The 19,132-nt window shown below is 47.0% G+C and overlaps 3 protein-coding genes across 4 annotated transcripts; 2 read left to right on the top strand and 1 right to left on the bottom strand.

Moving 5' to 3' along the window:
* Window positions 1–1,585: 1,585 nt before the first annotated feature.
* Window positions 1,586–11,314, bottom strand: si:ch211-264f5.6 (carcinoembryonic antigen-related cell adhesion molecule 6). Its single transcript, XM_054764651.1, has 10 exons — window positions 11,150–11,314; window positions 10,720–11,049; window positions 10,160–10,323; window positions 9,955–10,081; window positions 9,116–9,394; window positions 6,699–6,977; window positions 6,307–6,561; window positions 6,129–6,246; window positions 5,784–5,819; window positions 1,586–3,236 (listed from the first exon to the last, which is right to left on the bottom strand). Exons 1-9 carry the CDS (start codon window positions 11,181–11,183, stop codon window positions 5,801–5,803), a joined length of 1,605 nt encoding a protein of 534 aa, XP_054620626.1. The 5' UTR covers window positions 11,184–11,314; the 3' UTR covers window positions 1,586–3,236; window positions 5,784–5,800.
* Window positions 11,315–12,281: 967 nt separating this feature from the next.
* On the top strand, window positions 12,282–14,446 carry LOC129173329 (zinc finger protein 771-like). Its single transcript, XM_054764129.1, has 2 exons — window positions 12,282–13,461; window positions 13,600–14,446. The coding sequence occupies exons 1-2, from the start codon at window positions 13,188–13,190 to the stop codon at window positions 14,310–14,312; spliced, it is 987 nt and encodes a 328-aa protein (XP_054620104.1). The 5' UTR covers window positions 12,282–13,187; the 3' UTR covers window positions 14,313–14,446.
* Window positions 14,447–14,938: 492 nt separating this feature from the next.
* Window positions 14,939–18,962, top strand: LOC129173201 (major histocompatibility complex class I-related gene protein-like). Of its 2 annotated transcripts, none has more exons than XM_054763893.1 (7): window positions 14,939–15,142; window positions 16,440–16,709; window positions 16,821–17,099; window positions 17,171–17,473; window positions 17,543–17,644; window positions 17,719–17,736; window positions 18,512–18,962. In XM_054763893.1, the coding sequence occupies exons 1-7, from the start codon at window positions 15,088–15,090 to the stop codon at window positions 18,571–18,573; spliced, it is 1,089 nt and encodes a 362-aa protein (XP_054619868.1). In that variant the 5' UTR covers window positions 14,939–15,087; the 3' UTR covers window positions 18,574–18,962. The 2 variants fall into 2 exon arrangements, with proteins under 2 accessions (XP_054619868.1, XP_054619869.1); XM_054763894.1 differs by having other exon boundaries at window positions 16,443–16,709; window positions 18,512–18,955.
* The last annotated feature ends 170 nt before the right edge of the window (window positions 18,963–19,132 follow it).

Raw genomic sequence — 19,132 nt, forward strand, 5'->3', positions numbered from 1 at the left:
CAAATGAAGCAAGCATTATAGATAGCTAGCTAGCTAGATAGTTAGCTATCTATTTATCTTCCTCTGCTGCTACGTCATTGATTCTTCTCAGCTGCTGCTGCCCCCGGTGGTCAGCACAGGAAGACACAAGATAGCTTTTTGCTAATTTTCCAAAAATTCCAACTTTATTTTTTGTTTAATTTTTTATTTTTTGTAATATGATGACTTTAGAAAATATTTTTTTCTTTTAACATTTCAACGTTAATTTAAATTAGTTTTATTTGACATTTTATTTATTATTTAATTGTTTTATTTAAATAATTGTATGTCGTTTACTCAGAAAACTACGACTTTATTCTCGTAATATTAAAACTTTTTGGCAATCTAATAAAAAAAAAAAAATTAACTTTTTTTGTTTTGCTTTGTATTTTGTAACTCAACTTTAATTTTAATGAATTGTATATTTAATATTATTTATTTTTTATTTTAATAATTAGATGTTTTGATTCTCATACAATTACACCTTTTTTTCTTGTAATATTATGACTTTATTCTTCTAATATTTCTACTTTATTGGAGTGTTTTTCCATTTTTTTTTTCATTTTCTTGTTTAATTGTATTTTTAGGGCCAGTAAAAACATGGGCAGCAAATGGTTGTACTTTGGACATCCCTGGATTAAAAAGTAATATGACAACTTCAGACAACCACACCTTTTTTCTTTAATATTTCAATTTTTCAATTCTAATTTACATCTTTTTTCCCTCATAATGGCAAATGGCCTTTCATTAGTTCAGCGCTTTTTCACCTCCAAGGCAACTGGGGGTTCAGTATCTTCACACTTCGACACAATCCCGGGAGGACGGAGGATCAAACCCCCGCAACCTTCAGGTTGGGAGGCGACCACTCACCCACCTGAGCCATACGGCCCCCATCTGTCATCGTATTCTAACTTTTTTGCAACCTAATTTTAAAAAAATTCCAACTCTATCCTTTGTTTTGTTTTTTGTAATAAATCGACTTTAGAAAATAATGTCATTTTTCTTAAATATTTCGACTTCAATTTGAATTAATTACATATTTAATTTATGTATATTACATTTTTAATAATTGTTTTTTTCCTTATAAAATTACGTCTTTTTTCTTGTAAAGTTACAACTTATTTTCTCTGACTTTATTCTTTTGATTTGTTTAATTTTCTTGTTTATTAGCAAGAAAAAGAAATTGGCCCCCAGGTCACACTTTGCACACCCCTGATGAGACGGTAATATGACGACTTTAGCAAATCTTTCTTTCATATTTCAATGTTCACTGAAATGTATTTTATTTTGAATGTAACGTATTATTTAATTGTTTTATTTAAATAATTTTATGCATTTTCCTCATAAAATGATGTCTTTATTCTCGTAAAATTCAAACTTTTTGGTAACCTAATTTTCCAAAAATGGCAACTTTATTTTTTGTAATTTGATGACTTTAGAAAATAATGCCTTTTTTCTCTAATATTGAAATTTTATTTTAATTAATTGTATATATTTTTTATTTCAATGATGAAATGTTTTCTCGTCATAACATAACAACTTTATTCTTGTAAAATGACAACTTTTTTTCTTGTAATATTACGGCTTTATCTTGTAATATTTCCACTTCATTGTCGTGTTTTTTCCATTTTCTTGTTTAATTGTACATTTGGGCCATTACAAAAACCAGTGCACTTTGGACACCCTTGGGTTGGAAGGTAAACTCATAACACACACCTTCTTTATCAAAAGCCTTTGCCAATGTGTGTGTGTGTGCGTGTGTGTGTGTCTTCCACGCAACAATCCAAGGAGTGACATTCCTGCTCAACAACTTCTTAGTGGCTCTGGTCCCGCCCCCAGCCAGGTACATCACGTGGGCATTGGATGACAGACAGGCAACATGAGCCTGCCTGCCGCTGCCTCCTGATTGGCTGAAAACACTCCCTGCTTGGTTGCCACCAACAATAGCAGACAAACAGGTTCCAACTACTGTGGTGCCTTCAGGGGGCGATGGTTGCCGTGTTTTCATGTGATGACTTGTTCACGAGGGAGGAGGGGTGAGGTGAGGACGTGCACACGCACACACACACACACACACACACACACACATTCTCCCTGTGATTGGTCGTCTTTTGCGTCAAAGAAAAAAAAAGAAACCATTCCTTTCTACTTTTATTAATCCCAATTCTGCAACAGGAAGTCATGTTAAGACATCAAAACATCACAAAGTAGCGAGGTGCGCACACAAGGAACATCCCGATGGAGCCTTCAAAGGCTGCAATGACACGTTTCCCAATTTGGATGAGCGTGCGTTTCCAAATCATGTGACCTCTTCTTTACATGAAGACGAGCGAACGCGATCTTCAGCTCCAGTTTGTAAACAATAAATACTTTCTCACTGGAGATCAGTGCACGTGCAGGTCTGACATCACGCACGCACGCACGCACGCGGTTTGAAGCCTGCCGACGAAGCAAAAAGGGAAAAATCAAACATGTCAAATACGTTGGAAGGTTTTCTCCCTCCAAAAGTCAAAGTATGTCGCCGCCCACAGCGAGTCTCGTCTTGTCCTGAAACATTCCCACTTAGCACGAACCCCCCATCCCCCTTTCAAAACAAACAGGCTGCAGGTCGCCGTAGCGACGCGTCACCTCGCTCACTCCTGCCCCCGCAGGCGCCAAGTGGAACGACAAGAAAGAGGTGCGCTCGTTGTAGCGATGACCTTGAAAGAACTTTTACTGTCATCATTCACCGATGATGACCTCTTTAACTGGAAGAGCATAAAAATATTTAAAATTCATTCTGCCTGGACTCCGCCCACCACAGTGTCACTGAGCGTGTGTGTGTGCATGTGTGTGTGTGTGCATGTGTGTGTGTGTGCATGTGCGTGTGTGTGTGTGTGTGTGTGCATGTGCGTGCGTGCGTGTCCTCGGGTTTCCAGACAGACAAAGTCCATCATGGCGACACCGGATTGGACTAACTTCCTCCCCGGCGTCTTGCGTGTTTGCAGTTTCCCTCGGGGGAAGTGGTGGGCGGGGCCTGCGAGTGGTCAGGTGATGAAGGCACGGACAAAGATCACATGACGGACAGTCAAGGAGAGTTCAGCCTTGAAGCTGAACTGAGAGATCCACGCTTTAGTCGAGTTCGATGTTTTCCTCGGAAACCAGCTGGATCCAAAGGAGGGGGGTGGGAGTGGGTGTTGGGTTTGGGGAGGGGGTGGCGGTGGGTTGTTTGCTACCTCCTGAGGACACGACACCAACGTCATTCATCAGTCATCATTCGCTGCAGAAACAGCCGTACTTGAAAGAAGCCCAAATGACATGAAAGGGATAGTTGGGATTTTCTGACATGGACTTGTATGACACCCCCACCAGCAGGGTAGTGCACCCCCCCACTTCGTTCCGTGAGCGGAGTTCTGGTCGGATTTCGGCGAGGAGGAACATGGTTCCGGTTAGTTGCCGGGGTCTCAAGCAAAGCAATATGCGTTCAACAGAGCAATACGTTTGCATCACAAAACCGTTATTTCCTCTCCGTTCACATGACTACGCGCTCTCGCCTGCCCACGTTGTGTGTTCACACGCGCGGGGGGCGGCAGTCTGCCTCCGCTGTGGAACACACACACACACACACACACACACACAACAATGGCGAGGCGAGAACGCACAGTGATACAAACGGAGAGGAAACGACGCCAAGCAACTGAGAGGTCTGATTTTCTTGTTAGCAACGATTTTGTGATGCGAATGTGCGGCTCTTTTGAACGCGTACAGTTTGGAGACGCCAAACGTTTTACTTACGAGACCCCAGAAACTAAGCGGAAGCAAAATCCGAGCAGAACTGCGCTCACTGAACAAAGTGGGGGGGTGAGTGACTGGTGATACACTATGCTGCTGATGGGGATGTCATACGACTTCATGCCAAGAAATACAAACTTTCGCTACAAAATGACACAACTTTTCTTATTTCAAGCAAAAAATCCTGCAAATGGGGAAAGCAAAACATGCTCGGCTTGAATTCTTATATCTAGAATATTGTATGAAATATTTTATTTATATAATGAGCAAGTTGTTCTTAATCACAAAGCTAAATTTAAGTCCAATGATCTTATTAGAACACGGACACTTTTTGGAGCCATGAACCTATCATGCATATTGTTGGACTGCGGAAGGAAGCCAGGGTACTTTTGTCAGATCCACAAAAACTGCAGCTGCACACTTTCTGGTCTACAGCGTTGGTCATTTCCATCAGTGCCATGGAGGTGGAAATGTTAGCTATTGGATATCCGCGAGTAATTCATTCTTCTTATACTGACAAAGCACAGCGAGACAATTCTTATGAAGGTATTGTTTTTGCCAAAAATTACCTTTTTTTTCTAATGACAAGCTAACAACCTTATTTTGATTATTCTTCAACAACAGATTAATATACAATCATGGAAAAAAAATGACGACACCTCCCTTGTTTCTTCATCCATTTTACAAGTAAAGGTGCATTTGTTTGGCCAAATATAATGAAGATGACAAATACAGATAATACGAGTTCCATTCAAGAGCTGACATCTAGCAGCTTCCATGCTTTTCTTCCATGAATAGCTGAAGCATTGTACTGCCGAAAAATGGAACTCTTATGAGCTATTTTTGTTGTCATTGTTATATTTGTCCCAACAAAAGTACCTTTAGTTGTATCAGGCATTCAAATGGACAAGGAACTGAAGAAACAAGGGTGCTCTCATCATTTTTCCATCCATTTTCTATACCGCTTCTCCTGTTTAGGGTCGCGGGGGCATGCTGGAGCCTATCCCAGCTGACTTCGGGCGACAAGCGGGGTACACCCTGGACTGGTGTCCAGCCAATGGCAGGGCACATATAGACAAACACTCACATTCATACCTATGGACCATTTAGAGTCTCCAATTAACCTCACCTGCATGTTTTTGGAATGTGGGAGGAAACCGGAGTACCCGGAGAAAACCCACGCACACACGGGGAGAACATGCAAACGCCACACAGAAATGCCCCAAGGGAGAATCCAACCCAGGTCTTCCCATCTCCAGACTGTTCCTGTGTTGGCCAACGTGCTAACCACTAGACCACCGTGCGGCTATTTGTCTTCAATTAAGAATAAAACTGGTTTCTGAACTTTTTCGATTTAAAAGAATGGACTCACACATGGAAAAGATACCAAAAAGAACGTGAAAAAGTCCCATCATTTGCTTCAAGCTTGTCAGGAAGCTCAGACGGGTGAGGGACTAAACAACATAAAACACAAGCAACACAAGCAACATAACAACACAAGCAACACAACAAACATAACCAACACAAGCAACATAACAACACAAGCAACACAACCAAAATGCCGACACGGAGAGACGTTGGCTGAGCGGTTAGCACGTCGGCGCCCCCCCCCCGTGTGGACACCTCTGTGTCCTCTGGCTTGCTTCCACATTCCAGCAATGTGATGCAGCAACTGGAGACTCTGAAATCGTCCACAGGTATGAAAGGTTGTTTGTCTGCAGGCTGCAATACGTAAAACACTTTGCTTCAATCTCGCCTCGTAAAAGCAAATCTTCTCTCCATTTCGGAGTCTTATAAGACGCATTTGGCTTACTTTTACACTTGACTTGCATCTGGCTGATTAAGAACAACTTGCTTATTTGAGGACTCCTTCGTCACATGCTAGTCAGTGCAGCGCACCTCGTGGGCCCAATGTTGGACTTGAAGTGAGAAGAGTTGCCTCATTTGGGCTTCTTTCAAGCAAGGCTGCTTTTGCACCGTGTCATGTGACTTACCTGCAGTACCCAGCTCACTAGTACGGCGACTCCACCCTGAGGACACACACACACACACAGTCAGTGGGAGGGGCATGCAAGGAGGACTTTATGTGTGTGTGTGTGTGTGTGTGCGTGCACGAGGCCAACATGTTGTAAGACGCCACGGCAGCGCAGGAATGAGGAGAATTCAGTGCAAGATCATTCCTGGCGTGCGCGTCAGCCAATAAAAAAACAAGCTGGTTCTTGTGCACACGGATCAGAACCTTCCAGAAGTCGAGACCAGGACGGGCGCACTAAACGCAGGAAGCGGGCCACAGGGTGGCGCTCCAAGCAAACACTCACGCACACGCGTGGAGTACTTACGGAACTTTCTGTCTGCAGTACATGATGACGGCGATGGCCACGCCCAAGGCGGCCAGGATGCCGATGACGATTCCGGCGATGGCGCCGTCCGACAGGCCTTCGTCCAGCGTGCCCTCCTCTGCAACGACATCACAGGAAGTGAGAGGCTGTCAGAAGGCCCCCCCGCGGCGTGTCTCACCTTTGACGGACAGGTTGTGCGTGTACGTGGCGGTCTTTCCGGTGACGGCGTTGTGCGCCTGGCACATGTACGCGCCCGTGTTCTTGTACATGGCCTCGCCGATGACGTACGCGGCCGCTTTGACGTTGGTCAGCGTGCCGTTGAACTTCCACGTGAAACTGGCGGCAGGGATGGAGGCGGCCAAGCACGTGAGCGTCACGGCGTCTCGCACCTCCACCGCGTTCTTGCCGCTGACCGTCACCGCCTCAGGGCCAACTGCAGACAGGAAGCGATGTCAGTCACAGTCATGTGATGCCACGCTGCTCCTCAACACGCTAGCATCGCTAAAGCAACCTCAGCTAATGCTAAGGAAGTTAGCCTTCCGACGTGCGTGATAGTGCAAGAACACTCACAGTTGACCACCATTTTGTACGAAGCTCTCTGGACGCTGACCGCATTGGCGAGCCGACACTCGTACTCGCCGTTGTCCTCCTTCTGCAGCGGCGCGATGCTCACCGAGCTGCCGTCGGCTGCGAGCGTCACACGCCCGCCGGCCACCAGCGGCTTCCCGTCCTTCTGCCACGTCCCACTCGTCACCGCGCCCTCCGTCACCCGGCAACTGAGGTTGGCTGAGCCGTTTCCCGCCATGAGCACGGCACTCGGGCCGCTCACTTTCACGCCCGACAGCGGCTCTGTGAGGAAGTGGGGGGGCCATAAAAGGGAAGCCGGTTGGTCACCAAGAGGAAGTTGGGCGTTGTAGAAAGGAAGTCAGATTGTCATGAAAAAGAAGTTGGAGCTTCATAAACAGGAAGTCATAGCATCCTAAAAAGGAAGTTGAAACATCATCAAAAGGAAGTCATAGCGTTGTACAAAGGAAGATGGATAGTCTTTAAAAGGAAGTAGCGTTTTATAAAGACAAAGTAGGGGTGTTGTAAAGGAAGTAGGGGTCGTAAAGGGGAAGTAGGAGTGTTGTAAAGGAAGTAGGGGTCGTAAAGAGGAAGTAGCGGTGTTGTAAAGGAAGTAGGGGTCGTAAAGAGGAAGTAGGGGTGTTGTAAAGGAAGTAGGGGTCGTAAAGAGGAAGTAGCGGTGTTGTAAAGGAAGTAGGGGTCGTAAAGAGGAAGTAGGGGTGTTGTAAAGGAAGTAGGGGTCGTAAAGAGGAAGTAGGGGTGTTGTAAAGGAAGTAGGGGTCGTAAAGAGGAAGTAGCGGTGTTGTAAAGGAAGTAGGGGTCGTAAAGAGGAAGTAGCGGTGTTGTAAAGGAAGTAGGGGTCGTAAAGAGGAAGTAGGGGTGTTGTAAAGGAAGTAGGGGTCGTAAAGAGGAAGTAGGGGTGTTGTAAGGGAAGTAGGGGTCGTAAAGAGGAAGTAGGGGTGTTGTAAAGGAAGTAGGGGTCGTAAAGAGGAAGTAGGGGTGTTGTAAAGGAAGTAGGGGTCGTAAAGAGGAAGTAGGGGTGTTGTAAAGGAAGTAGGGGTCGTAAAGAGGAAGTAGGGGTGTTGTAAAGGAAGTAGGGGTCGTAAAGAGGAAGTAGCGGTGTTGTAAAGGAAGTAGGGGTCGTAAAGAGGAAGTAGCGGTGTTGTAAAGGAAGTAGGGGTCGTAAAGAGGAAGTAGGGGTGTTGTAAAGGAAGTAGGGGTCGTAAAGAGGAAGTAGGGGTGTTGTAAGGGAAGTAGGGGTCGTAAAGAGGAAGTAGGGGTGTTGTAAAGGAAGTAGGGGTCGTAAAGAGGAAGTAGCGGTGTTGTAAAGGAAGTAGGGGTCGTAAAGAGGAAGTAGGGGTGTTGTAAAGGAAGTAGGGGTCGTAAAGGGGAAGTAGGGGTGTTGTAAGGGAAGTAGGGGTCGTAAAGAGGAAGTAGCGGTGTTGTAAAGGAAGTAGGGGTCGTAAAGAGGAAGTAGGGGTGTTGTAAAGGAAGTAGGGGTCGTAAAGAGGAAGTAGGGGTGTTGTAAAGGAAGTAGGGGTCGTAAAGAGGAAGTAGGGGTGTTGTAAAGGAAGTAGGGGTCGTAAAGAGGAAGTAGCGGTGTTGTAAAGGAAGTAGGGGTCGTAAAGAGGAAGTAGCGGTGTTGTAAAGGAAGTAGGGGTCGTAAAGAGGAAGTAGGGGTGTTGTAAAGGAAGTAGGGGTCGTAAAGAGGAAGTAGGGGTGTTGTAAGGGAAGTAGGGGTCGTAAAGAGGAAGTAGGGGTGTTGTAAAGGAAGTAGGGGTCGTAAAGAGGAAGTAGCGGTGTTGTAAAGGAAGTAGGGGTCGTAAAGAGGAAGTAGGGGTGTTGTAAAGGAAGTAGGGGTCGTAAAGGGGAAGTAGGGGTGTTGTAAGGGAAGTAGGGGTCGTAAAGAGGAAGTAGCGGTGTTGTAAAGGAAGTAGGGGTCGTAAAGAGGAAGTAGGGGTGTTGTAAAGGAAGTAGGGGTCGTAAAGAGGAAGTAGCGGTGTTGTAAAGGAAGTAGGGGTCGTAAAGAGGAAGTAGGGGTGTTGTAAAGGAAGTAAGGGTCGTAAAGAGGAAGTAGGGGTGTTGTAAAGGAAGTAAGGGTCGTAAAGAGGAAGTAGGGGTGTTGTAAAGGAAGTAAGGGTGTCATCAAGAGGAAGTGGGGGTGCTGCGATGAAACAGGAAGAAGCAGAAAGAAAGAAAGCGTGAAGAATGTAAGCCCATCCCCCACTGAGCCCCTCATACTTGTCCAGCAGGTTTGTCAAAGAAATGTAAGGAAACACACGAGCAAGTACCACACCTGCAAAGTGTGTGCGTGTGTGTGTGTGCATGCGTGTGTGCGTGTGCCTGCATGTGTGTGTCCACTGTCTCTTGCCCTAAAGCAGTCACATGACCAAGTGTCAAACAAAACAGGTGGAATTACTCACCCATCACGGCGAAGGAAACGGCACGGGAGGCGACTTGGCGCTGCGTCTTGGCGTTGGAGGCTCTGCACGTGTACGCTGACATGCGCTCCCACTGGGGGTGCTTCTGCACAATCTCCAGCGGCATGACGGCTCGCCCGAACTCCATCATGGTCTGGTTCCGGTACCACGTGAAGGTGGCCGGCGGGCTGGACCGCGTCGCACACGTCAGGTTGAAGTCGGAGCCGGCTCGGATGAACTGGGGCACGTCTGCCGGCAGGAGGGTGACGTCGTCTGGACCGTCTGAAGATGACACGTCAACAGACATGTGATCACCAGGTTGGTGGTCATGTGACATCAGGACAACATTGTGTGCAAGTCAAATAGTTTAATGAATAACTGCAGTGTACACACTGCGTGTGTGTTCTGCACTGTGGTTTTGTGGAGGTGTGGCAAAAGTGCCGCAATATCAACAGTCACATGACCCCGAAATGTGCACCTGTATCAGTCATGAAGCAGAAACGTGCATCCTTCTACAGTATATAAAGCATACTCAGTCATCTTCAAGTCAGCAGCCACACACAAACGCAGCTAGCTGCTAACATGTAAGCTTAGCATCATTCTAATGCAGCTAGCTACTAGGATGTTAGCTGAGCATCATTATAATACAGCTATCTGCTAGCATGATAGCTTAGCAACATGCTCATGGATAGCTTAGCAACATGCTAATGCTGCTAGCTGCTAGCATTGTTATCTTAGCAGCATGCTAATGCAGCTAGCTTCTAGCATTGTTAGCTTATCAGCACGCTAAAGCAGCTTTTAGCCATCACCAAGCTAAGCAGCAGCGAGGGTGCAGTACTCACAGTGGACAGTGAGGTTAAAGGGGGCGCTCTTCTCCGTCTCCAGCTTGTTTGCAGCCATGCAGTAGATGGGTCCGACCAGGTCGGTACGGAGAACGCCATTGATGGTCAGCTCGCTGGACGTGTCACTCTGTGGTAGCAAAAACAAGGCGTCTCAGGAGGTACAGGGGCATACAAACACACAAAGGTCATCCAAGGACACACTGACGTCTTTGAGCACCAGGCGCTTGCCGTCAGCCGTGATGGCCGTGGTCTTGTTGAGCCAGGAGAACTTGAGGAAGGAGCCTTTAGCGGAGCAGGTCAGGACCACCGTGCTGTTGTGCTCCACCGCCTCGGGAAGGTTGGAGCTGATGGCCACACTGGACACGGGTTCTGTATCCATCATGTGACCATCATCACCATCATCATCATCATCATCATCATCATCATCATCGTCAACATTTACAAACAAACAAGAAGGCGGGGCCTGCGCTTCCCTTTCCACAAAATGACGCAAGCGTCGCCTGCGGGAAGTCTGGAAAAACCGTTGAGGACTGCATTTAATTTGTGTGTAAAAGCGCACGAGGAGCGCAGCCACGCCCTGCGCGTGCACGCTGGTTTGAGGAATGTTGTCCTCCTGAGTCCCAATGCAAACAAGAGCTTCCTGTCCCATTACTTATGTCTAAGGGCCCCCACGCCAAGGGAAGTAGTCCCGGATCAATGCGCGTATCGATCGACTGATTGGGAAAGTCAACTTACAAGAAGGGCGGGGCGCGGGCGTGCACTCACCGAGGACGCGCAGGTGGATATCGCCGGTCTCCGTTTGGCCCTCCGCGTTTAAGATGTTGACGATGAAGTCTCCGCTGTCGGCCGTCGTGAGCGCGCTCAGGCGCAGGGAGCCGTTCTGCCGGTCCACATCGACGCGGCCCTGGTAGGCCTCGTTCACTTTGATACCGGCGGGGCCCAAGGTGGCGACGTTGACCTGCTCGCGCCCGTTGCTGAAGTTCCAGATGATGAAGGAGTACGTGGGCCGGTCCAGCAGGGTTCCTAGCGTCACGTTCTTACCCACGATGGCGTCCACTGGGCCTGGCGGCAAAATGTCCCGCGCCGCGCAACATCCTAGGGAGGGAAGACAAGGGGTCAGACTAGACTCACCTGCACGCTGCTGGACTCGAGGTGTGGACCGGAACCCGGATGTGCCTCTAAAGTGAGCTCTTACCCAAGAAGCAGAGCAGAAAGGCAACCAGCACCATCGTCCTCCGAGCTGATCCCAAAATGCAGCACTACCTGCTCCCTTGGCGGGACACACCCAGACTAGGTGATCGTGGTGTGTCGTTCGCGAACGATCCGGCTCTTGAAGTCGACTTTTGTGCTATAGTCCTGCCTTCACGGGGAATGTTCTTAGAGACATCTCCTGTCCTAAACTTTTCAAAGGCACTGGGAGTGTTCTTTTGTCCCCATGTTGCAATTGTAGCAGAAATGAACCACGACTGTTAGACGGGTGTTTTTACATCACCTGACGCGAATTACCTGCACTCAGGTGATGTCCACCAACGGCTGCATCTCTTCTGAATGAGCTCCGTCACTTGAAAGGGGGTGAATATTTATGCAAACATTTTTTTTACATGAAATATTTGTCATTAATTGACAGCAGTTTGTAAACATCTGTTTTCTATTTGACATGAAATTAGCTTTTTTTTCAAATTAGCCAAAAAGCCAAATTCCATCGACCACAATTGAATTCATGAAAGGATGAAACATCCACTTGGATGGATACTTTTTCTTTTTGTTATATTTGGTCATGAAGAACTATAAATAAACTTGTCTTGCCTTATTGGTCTGAGACACGTTTTTGTATTTTATAATATATTTTTGGCCAAATGAGTTTTCTCCGTAGGGTGGCTGGGCTCTCCCTTAGAGATAGGGTGAGAAGCGCTGTCATCCGGGAGAGACTCGGAGTAGAACCGCTGCTCCTCCCAATTGAGAGGAGCCAGATGAGGTGGCTTGGGCATCTGGTCAGGATGCCTCCCGGACGCCTCCCTGGGGAGGTGTTCAGGGCAAGTCCGACCGGTAGAAGGCCTCGGGGAAGACCCAGGACACGTTGGAGAGACTATGTTTCCCAACTGGCCTGGGAACGCCTCGGGATCCGCCGGGAGGAGCTGGACGAAGTGGCCGGGGAGAGGAAAATCTGGGCCTCCCTTCTTAGGCTGCTGCCCCCGCAACCCGATCTTGGATAAGCGGTAGAAGATGGATGGATGGATGGATGGAATATATTTTTGTAGCAGTCTGTTCCATTTTGAACATATAAATAAGAAAAATGTAATGTCATTTTTTTCTATTAGAAATTACTTTTACGCAGTCAATTTTAAGCTAGAAAGGTCGACTCTTTGTAGGGATACGAGCCAGAATAACCGACTCCCTTCAATGAATCGGAATTCTCATCGCTACTAGGTGAGTACAAGTGCGCATGCGCACTCTGTCACTCAGCTCGCCTCCACTGGTTCATTCATAAGTTCTTTCATTGAGGGTAATGCAGTACTAATGCAGTACACTGAATCAAAAGTACATGAAGTATCGAAGTAGTAAGGATCATTCCGTGGTAGTGCTGCCATCAAGCGGACACGTGGAAGAATGACTTATTTTGCGTATGATGACACACGCTGCTATGTCATCACGTGACGGTTAGCCACGCCGAGCACCAGGCGGCACCAGTGAGCCCAAACGAGGACAAGACGGCGGTGAAGGGGTTCGGCTCCCATCTGATGTCACGGTCCAGCAGCGGCGTATGACCGTCTCCATGGTGATTGAAGTGTCACGTGACACACTCGCCATTTAAAAAAAGACTTTAGTGACGCTACACGAGCGCGGACAGATTTTCTTTTCTCGTAGCTGTGATACATGAACGCAATAAATACGTTTAAATGCGTGTTTGATTACTGTATATATGCTGCAGCTAATGAAGATACGTTGCTGAACAGCACATTTAGCCACCCAGTGCCAACTGTGACATTTGTGTCATGTATGTTATCATTATAATATATAATTAGATTTTTATCATATGTAATTATTATTACATATAAGTGCTTCCATTAAGGGAAAGTTGTTTTCCTGGCGGAAACATCCTTCTTTGGTTGTTGTTTCCCGTCGAGGTGTGCTTGTGACGGACCTCCATTTTGTTGTTTTTTCCTCTTTGAGCACGGAGGTGTTAAAGTGTAACGGTACTTTTCGGTACATTGGTGTTTTTTCGAGCCGTTCAAATGACGACAAAACAAAACATGTCTGCCGGCTGCCAGCTCCTCCAGGCGGCCTCCTCGCTCTGCCCGCCCACAGCCGCGCACACTGGCACAGGGCCACCTCCGGAGATGGAGACTCTTCGGAGGTTTGTCAGCGAGCGGCTGACGGCGGCCGTGGAGGACATCCTGGGGCTGTTCGGGGAAACTGTGGCCCGATACCGGCAGCAGATCGAGCTGCAGCAGAGACAGTTGGATGGCCTGAAGGGTGAGGAGGTCCAGTGGGAGCACCCTACTGAAGGTCAGCCACTTGTCATTCACTGTGACGTCATTAGTAGAGCGTTTATTTGTATTTTGTAAGTTAAACTTTAAAGTCATGGGTTAAAGTAGAGGTGTGTCCATAACAAAAAGTATTTGTTGTCATCTTGTTGTCTGTCAGCCTCGTCTTGGACACGCGACCAGAACCTCGCCGATGGCCAGATCCAGAGTGGCGGCGTGGAGGAAGCGATCACCATCACTGATCCAGTTAAAGCGGAACCAGGTGGCGAGGATGGCGGCGGGTTGGAGCCGGTCTTCAAAAGTGACGACAGCAAAGAATTTGTGAGAGCTTCATTCACGTGCGGGGCGGCGAGGGGGGCTGCAAAGACGCCCCTACAGGCCCCACCTTTGTTCTGCTGCAAAGTGTGCGGCGAGTCTTTCCAGAGGCGGAGTCATCTCATCGACCACGCGGCGGCGCATTTGAGTGGCTGCCTCCGAGTGCAGGGAGACATGGTGGACCGCTGCGGCGTCTGCGGCCAGAGGTTCACGCAGCGCGGCAACCTGAGGACGCATATGAGGATCCACACGGGCGAGCGGCCACACACGTGCAGCGTTTGCGGCAAGGCGTTTGGCCGGCGGGCCACGCTGGCGCGGCACGTGCGCAGCCACACAGGGGAGAAGCCCTTCAGCTGCTCGTACTGCGGCCGCGCCTTCGTGGAGAAGGGCAACCTGAAGGTGCACCTGCGCACACACACGGGCGAGCGGCCATATTGGTGCTCGGCCTGCGACCGCCGCTTCAGCCAGCTGTCTTGCTACAACAAACACCCCTGTCGGAAGAGGGGCGGGGCTACCGCATTTGCCGCCACACTCGCCCACAGCAATGCTTGTGATTGACAGAGGTGATGGATTAGCATTGTATTGACAAACACAGGAAGTCATGTGACGTCTTGGCTATTTTTTACTTTGAAACTATCCTGACCTCACTGGCCCAACGTTGGGGTAGATCAATACATATTATTCTGAAAAATAAATATATATACTATTTATTACATCTCTTGAACTTGTTGTCATTCTTTACTTTTCCTGCACTTTTCGCAAATACATTAATGAAAGATCCACACATCCATTGTGTATCATGCTTGCGTGCTGGAGTGTATCCCACCTGCCTTTTATACCCAAGACTGGTCACCTGTCAATCACAGGTAATATCCACACAAGCATTTACACCTATGGACAAATTATACCTTACTAGCACGTCCCAATCAATTAGAATATCTTTGAAAGTAGTGCAACTCAAAAAGTGAAACATTCTATAGATTCACTACACACAGTGTATCACTTGTTTGGATGATTATAGTTCACAGCTAATAACCCAAAGTCAGTATGTAATAAACATTGTTATTAGTTCAATATTGTCAACTACTGGTTGACGGCTTAATCTATCACGGACATTCCCGATTAAAAGCAGGTTCTTTAAACATTTTTTCCCCCTTCGGCCACCGTACGTCCTGGCTCCGGACTTCCGGTATGACGTCAGGTTAGTTTGTTGACATCTTGGCAGAGAGACTTTCTTATAGGCCAAATTCCACGACATACGACAGCTTAACATGTTTTTCTCTCATATTCGTTTTGGTGACACTTCTAGCCAGTGACCTTACTTTGTAGCTAAATGGGGGAAGTGAAAATTCTTCTTCTTCTTCTTTGCTGTCACGTCGCATCTCCTGGTAAGAGTACTTGGAAAACGTGTTTGTGATTTCTTACTGATTATTTGTGTGGTATAACGTCAAAATTAGTGTATTTTTTTAATCTTGTTAGCGTAACGTAAAGCTACAAATGAATAAACACTATCCAAGTCTTGTTTAGGTATTTTGAAGGTTGGCAGCATGCTAAGTGGCTAACTGTGCCTACTACAGGAGTCACCAAGGTTTGTCCTTGTGAGAGCTACTTGTACAAAATGAAAATGGCCAAGAGCTACTAATTTTTGTAACATTTATTTTCAGAGCTTATTTTAAACCCAAACAAAGCGAATATGCTTGTTTTACCAGAACATGAACAAAATGCTGGTGTCCACAACTCACATTTTGTATTTCACAATGCATTTCTTTCTACTGTTCTTTCATTATGAACTGAAAACCTGAATGAAAAGCAGGCTTGCGGGCACCTCATGTGGTCGTGGGGGCTACCTGGTGCCCGCGGGCACCACGTTGGTGACCCTTGGTCTAGAGTATGTTAAGTAAATCAATGTGATTTTCTCATAATTCTGTGTTGTTTAGTCGGGGTGCATGACAATTATCGGCTGATAATTATCAGGCTAATATGAATAATATACCGATAAATCTGATTAAAAATAGCTCAGATAACTTGTAATTTTAAAAAAACAACGCTCCAATGAGGTGAGATTACCCGTAATGTGAGCAAATCAAGCGCTCCTATTTTCTCCTGCCTGTGACAGACTGTGTACGTACGTTTATAGACTGTCGTAACTTCCCTTGAGTTTACTTGTAAACAAACACTCTGCGAGTAAGACATTTTGGTGCTAGTTGTACTAAATGCTCCGTGATGGGGGTGTGGGGACACTGAGCACACAAAAAACTTATGACAGCTACCTGAAACGGCAGCAGCGTGGCGTTTGAAAAGTGTAAAAGGTTTGCCAGAGACCTCCCTGGAGTGTGTGTCCGAATACAGTGCACCCTGCTGGCCCACAGCAGGTGGCTCCCTCCCCCTCTATACTCTGGTTCTCCTGATAGTAGAGTGATGTGCTAGTAGTCATGTCATGATATCTGATTAGGACAAAGCAACAGTTTGTCAAATCCAAATTTTTTCCAGTTCTTCTTAAATCTAAATAAAAAAGTAGACATAAAAAAGTTAGCGGTTATCGGTACCATATTGGCCTTGAGGAGCAGGAAGTTTGAAAAAAAAAAGATACGGTGCATCTCTGTTGTTTATGATTACTAATAATCAAGCCTTAATTAAAAAAAAAAAGTTTATATGCTAAGTGAGACTTTCTGTTCCTGTCATCATGAGTGACGCACTACTTGTGGCACGTGTACACGGTGACCACCGGCATCGCCAACCTTCCTGGCACGGTGGCGGTGGTGGTCGTTGACGGGATTCCCACGGTTCACTACGACAGCCTCACCAACACCGCCGTGCCCGAAGAAGCCTGGATGAACAGCATTACCCAATTCGAACCTGATTACTGGAAGAAGCAAACGTCCTTCTGGGAAGGTCAAGACCACTATGGGAGAATCAACATCGACATTCTTAGGAAGCGCTTCAACCACACTCAAGGTGACCTTTCCTGACCCATAACATTAGCATTAGCATTGGTCAGTGACATTGTTATAAGTGAGTGAAGTTCTCCTAGTCTTCTTACCTGGCGTGTGTGCATGTGTCCTGCAGGCGTGCACGTGTTCCAGGTGTTGCACGGCTGCGAGTATGACGACCAGACGGGCGTGCCAAGCGGTTTCAATTATCACAGTTACGATGGAGATGACACGTTGTTCCTGGACGTGAAGGAGCGGCGTTGGATCTCCTTGAAGCCTCAGATGGACGACACCCAGAGGAAGTGGAACGACAACACGGGTTGGATGGAGTTCATGGAGCACCGCCTGCTGAAAGAATGTCCTCAGCTCCTCAATAACACACTGGAATGCGGAAAAAGCGTCCTGCAGAGAATTGGTAATTATCCTCCACCACCAATGGGGGGGGATTCCTGAGGCCGCTGCCCATGTTGCTTTCTGTCCCTCCAGAGCGACCCATGGTGTCTCTGCTGCAGACCAGTCCATCGGCAGTGGTCACATGCCACGCCACAGGCTTCTACCCCGACATAGCTGACATGTTCTGGAGCAGAGACGGGAAGCAGATTTATGAGCACGTGGAGCACGGCGAGCTCCTCCCCAACCACGACCACACCTTCCAGCTCAGCGTGACGTTGGACGTGAATGCGCTGCCGCCCCACGACTGGCAAAGATACGCCTGCGTCTTCCGGCTGTCTGGGCTCCAGGAGGACATTGTCGTCCCGTTGGACGCGTCCAAAATCATGACCAACTACGGTGAGTGGGCATGGCACCAAAATACTCTTCTGTTACCGTGGTAACCGTCTCCTGGCTTTTTTCCTGCAGTGAAGCCTCACAACATCGCCATCCCCGTCGGCACGCTCGTCGCCGGCATTGTCGCGGCAGTAGCGGTGGCCATCGGCATCTACGTTTGTAAGAAGAGACGAGGTGAGTGATTAGGAAGTCGTCGTAGCAACGTGCAAACACGCCATCACTGTTCTTTGTTTGTCTTCTTTTTTCAGATCACAAGGCCGAACGAGGTGAGTGTGATGCTAGCTAGCAAACATTAGCTAGTAAATAGGGGTGTCATGAGACACACACTTCAAGATGATACATGAGATTGGGTCTACGAGACGAGAGACAAGTAGAATTAAAAAAATATATATTGCAACGTACTAATTAAATTTCTACTACGTTACCTTGCATTGTTCCTCACAAAGCTACACTTCTGCACTCTGTGTGTATGCTACTAGCCCCGCCTCCACCCACCAAGATAAAGAAACTGTGCGACTGACGAAAGGGCTCACTCTATTCATGCCATCTTTCTATACAACGAATGCGTCAAGGTGCTGAAAGCAATGCACAGAGTGAACCGTCTTTCCGCCTGTTTGGAGGCGGGAGATGAGGAAAACAGACACGGATGCACATGGCAATGCAATTTTATTGTGTGATTAATTAATTTATTTGTTATTGTCTCAGGCCTGCTGCTGAACGAGTAATCACGTTTTAGTCTTGCGAGATGTTGTGACACCTCTACTTGTAAACGTTAGCTAGCATACAGTAGCGCGCGAGCATCAAGCTTACCGCCACAAATAAATGTGAACCACTACAAATAAATCTTGCAAGAATGTGCTTTCTTGTGATGCAAGAATGTGCTTTCTTGTGACAATGATGTCATCTAGCACCACCCCTGACACAACCCACCTGTGGGGAAACGCTGATTCCTTGATGCTCGGTAGTTTTGCCACGTAATTGTGTTGTTTGTGCGGGGGTTCATCATTTAGTCTTCACCAGTGGATGAATACGACTTTGCAGGAAGTGACGAGGACGTCGGATGGAGACGCTGCAAGGATGCCGACCCTGAGGACACGCCTTAGCGGACAAACAACCAGGAAGAAGACAAATGTTCTTGCAGCTGGCGCGGCTAGTATCATTGTGGCGATAGTATGTGTGTAAACCTCACTCCCAGACGCCTTAAGAGCTGCGCTGCACAACAAGTTGACAGCTCACGTTTTTAGCTCAATGCCTTAACTCTTGACTGGATTTAATTCTCTTGTAGCGGGCAAGTGCTAGAGCCCTGGCAGAGTGCAGAATAAACTGTGTAACGTCAACAAATTGAATTGATTGAACGACCCTAGTGAGGATAAGCAGCATAGAAGATGGATGGATGGATGGATGAATTGAATTGGACCAATGAATTAAAAGTTTAAAAAAATACTTTATAAGACAGTATATCATTGATAACTGATAAATGACATTGTAAGGAAATAGGAGATAAAAACATGTCTTATTGAAAATGTGATATGAAAGACATTTTAAATATAGTTATCACGATGTCTATTCATGTAATTCTTCATGAGAGGATGAAAAAACTGCTTGTTCTTTTTAGACACTAAATATTTTCAATCAAGGCCTAATTGGACACTTTTCTGCGCT

The sequence above is a fragment of the Dunckerocampus dactyliophorus genome, chromosome 20 (genome assembly GCF_027744805.1).
Source record: "Dunckerocampus dactyliophorus isolate RoL2022-P2 chromosome 20, RoL_Ddac_1.1, whole genome shotgun sequence".
In the NCBI taxonomy this organism is placed as follows: Eukaryota; Metazoa; Chordata; class Actinopteri; order Syngnathiformes; family Syngnathidae; genus Dunckerocampus; species Dunckerocampus dactyliophorus.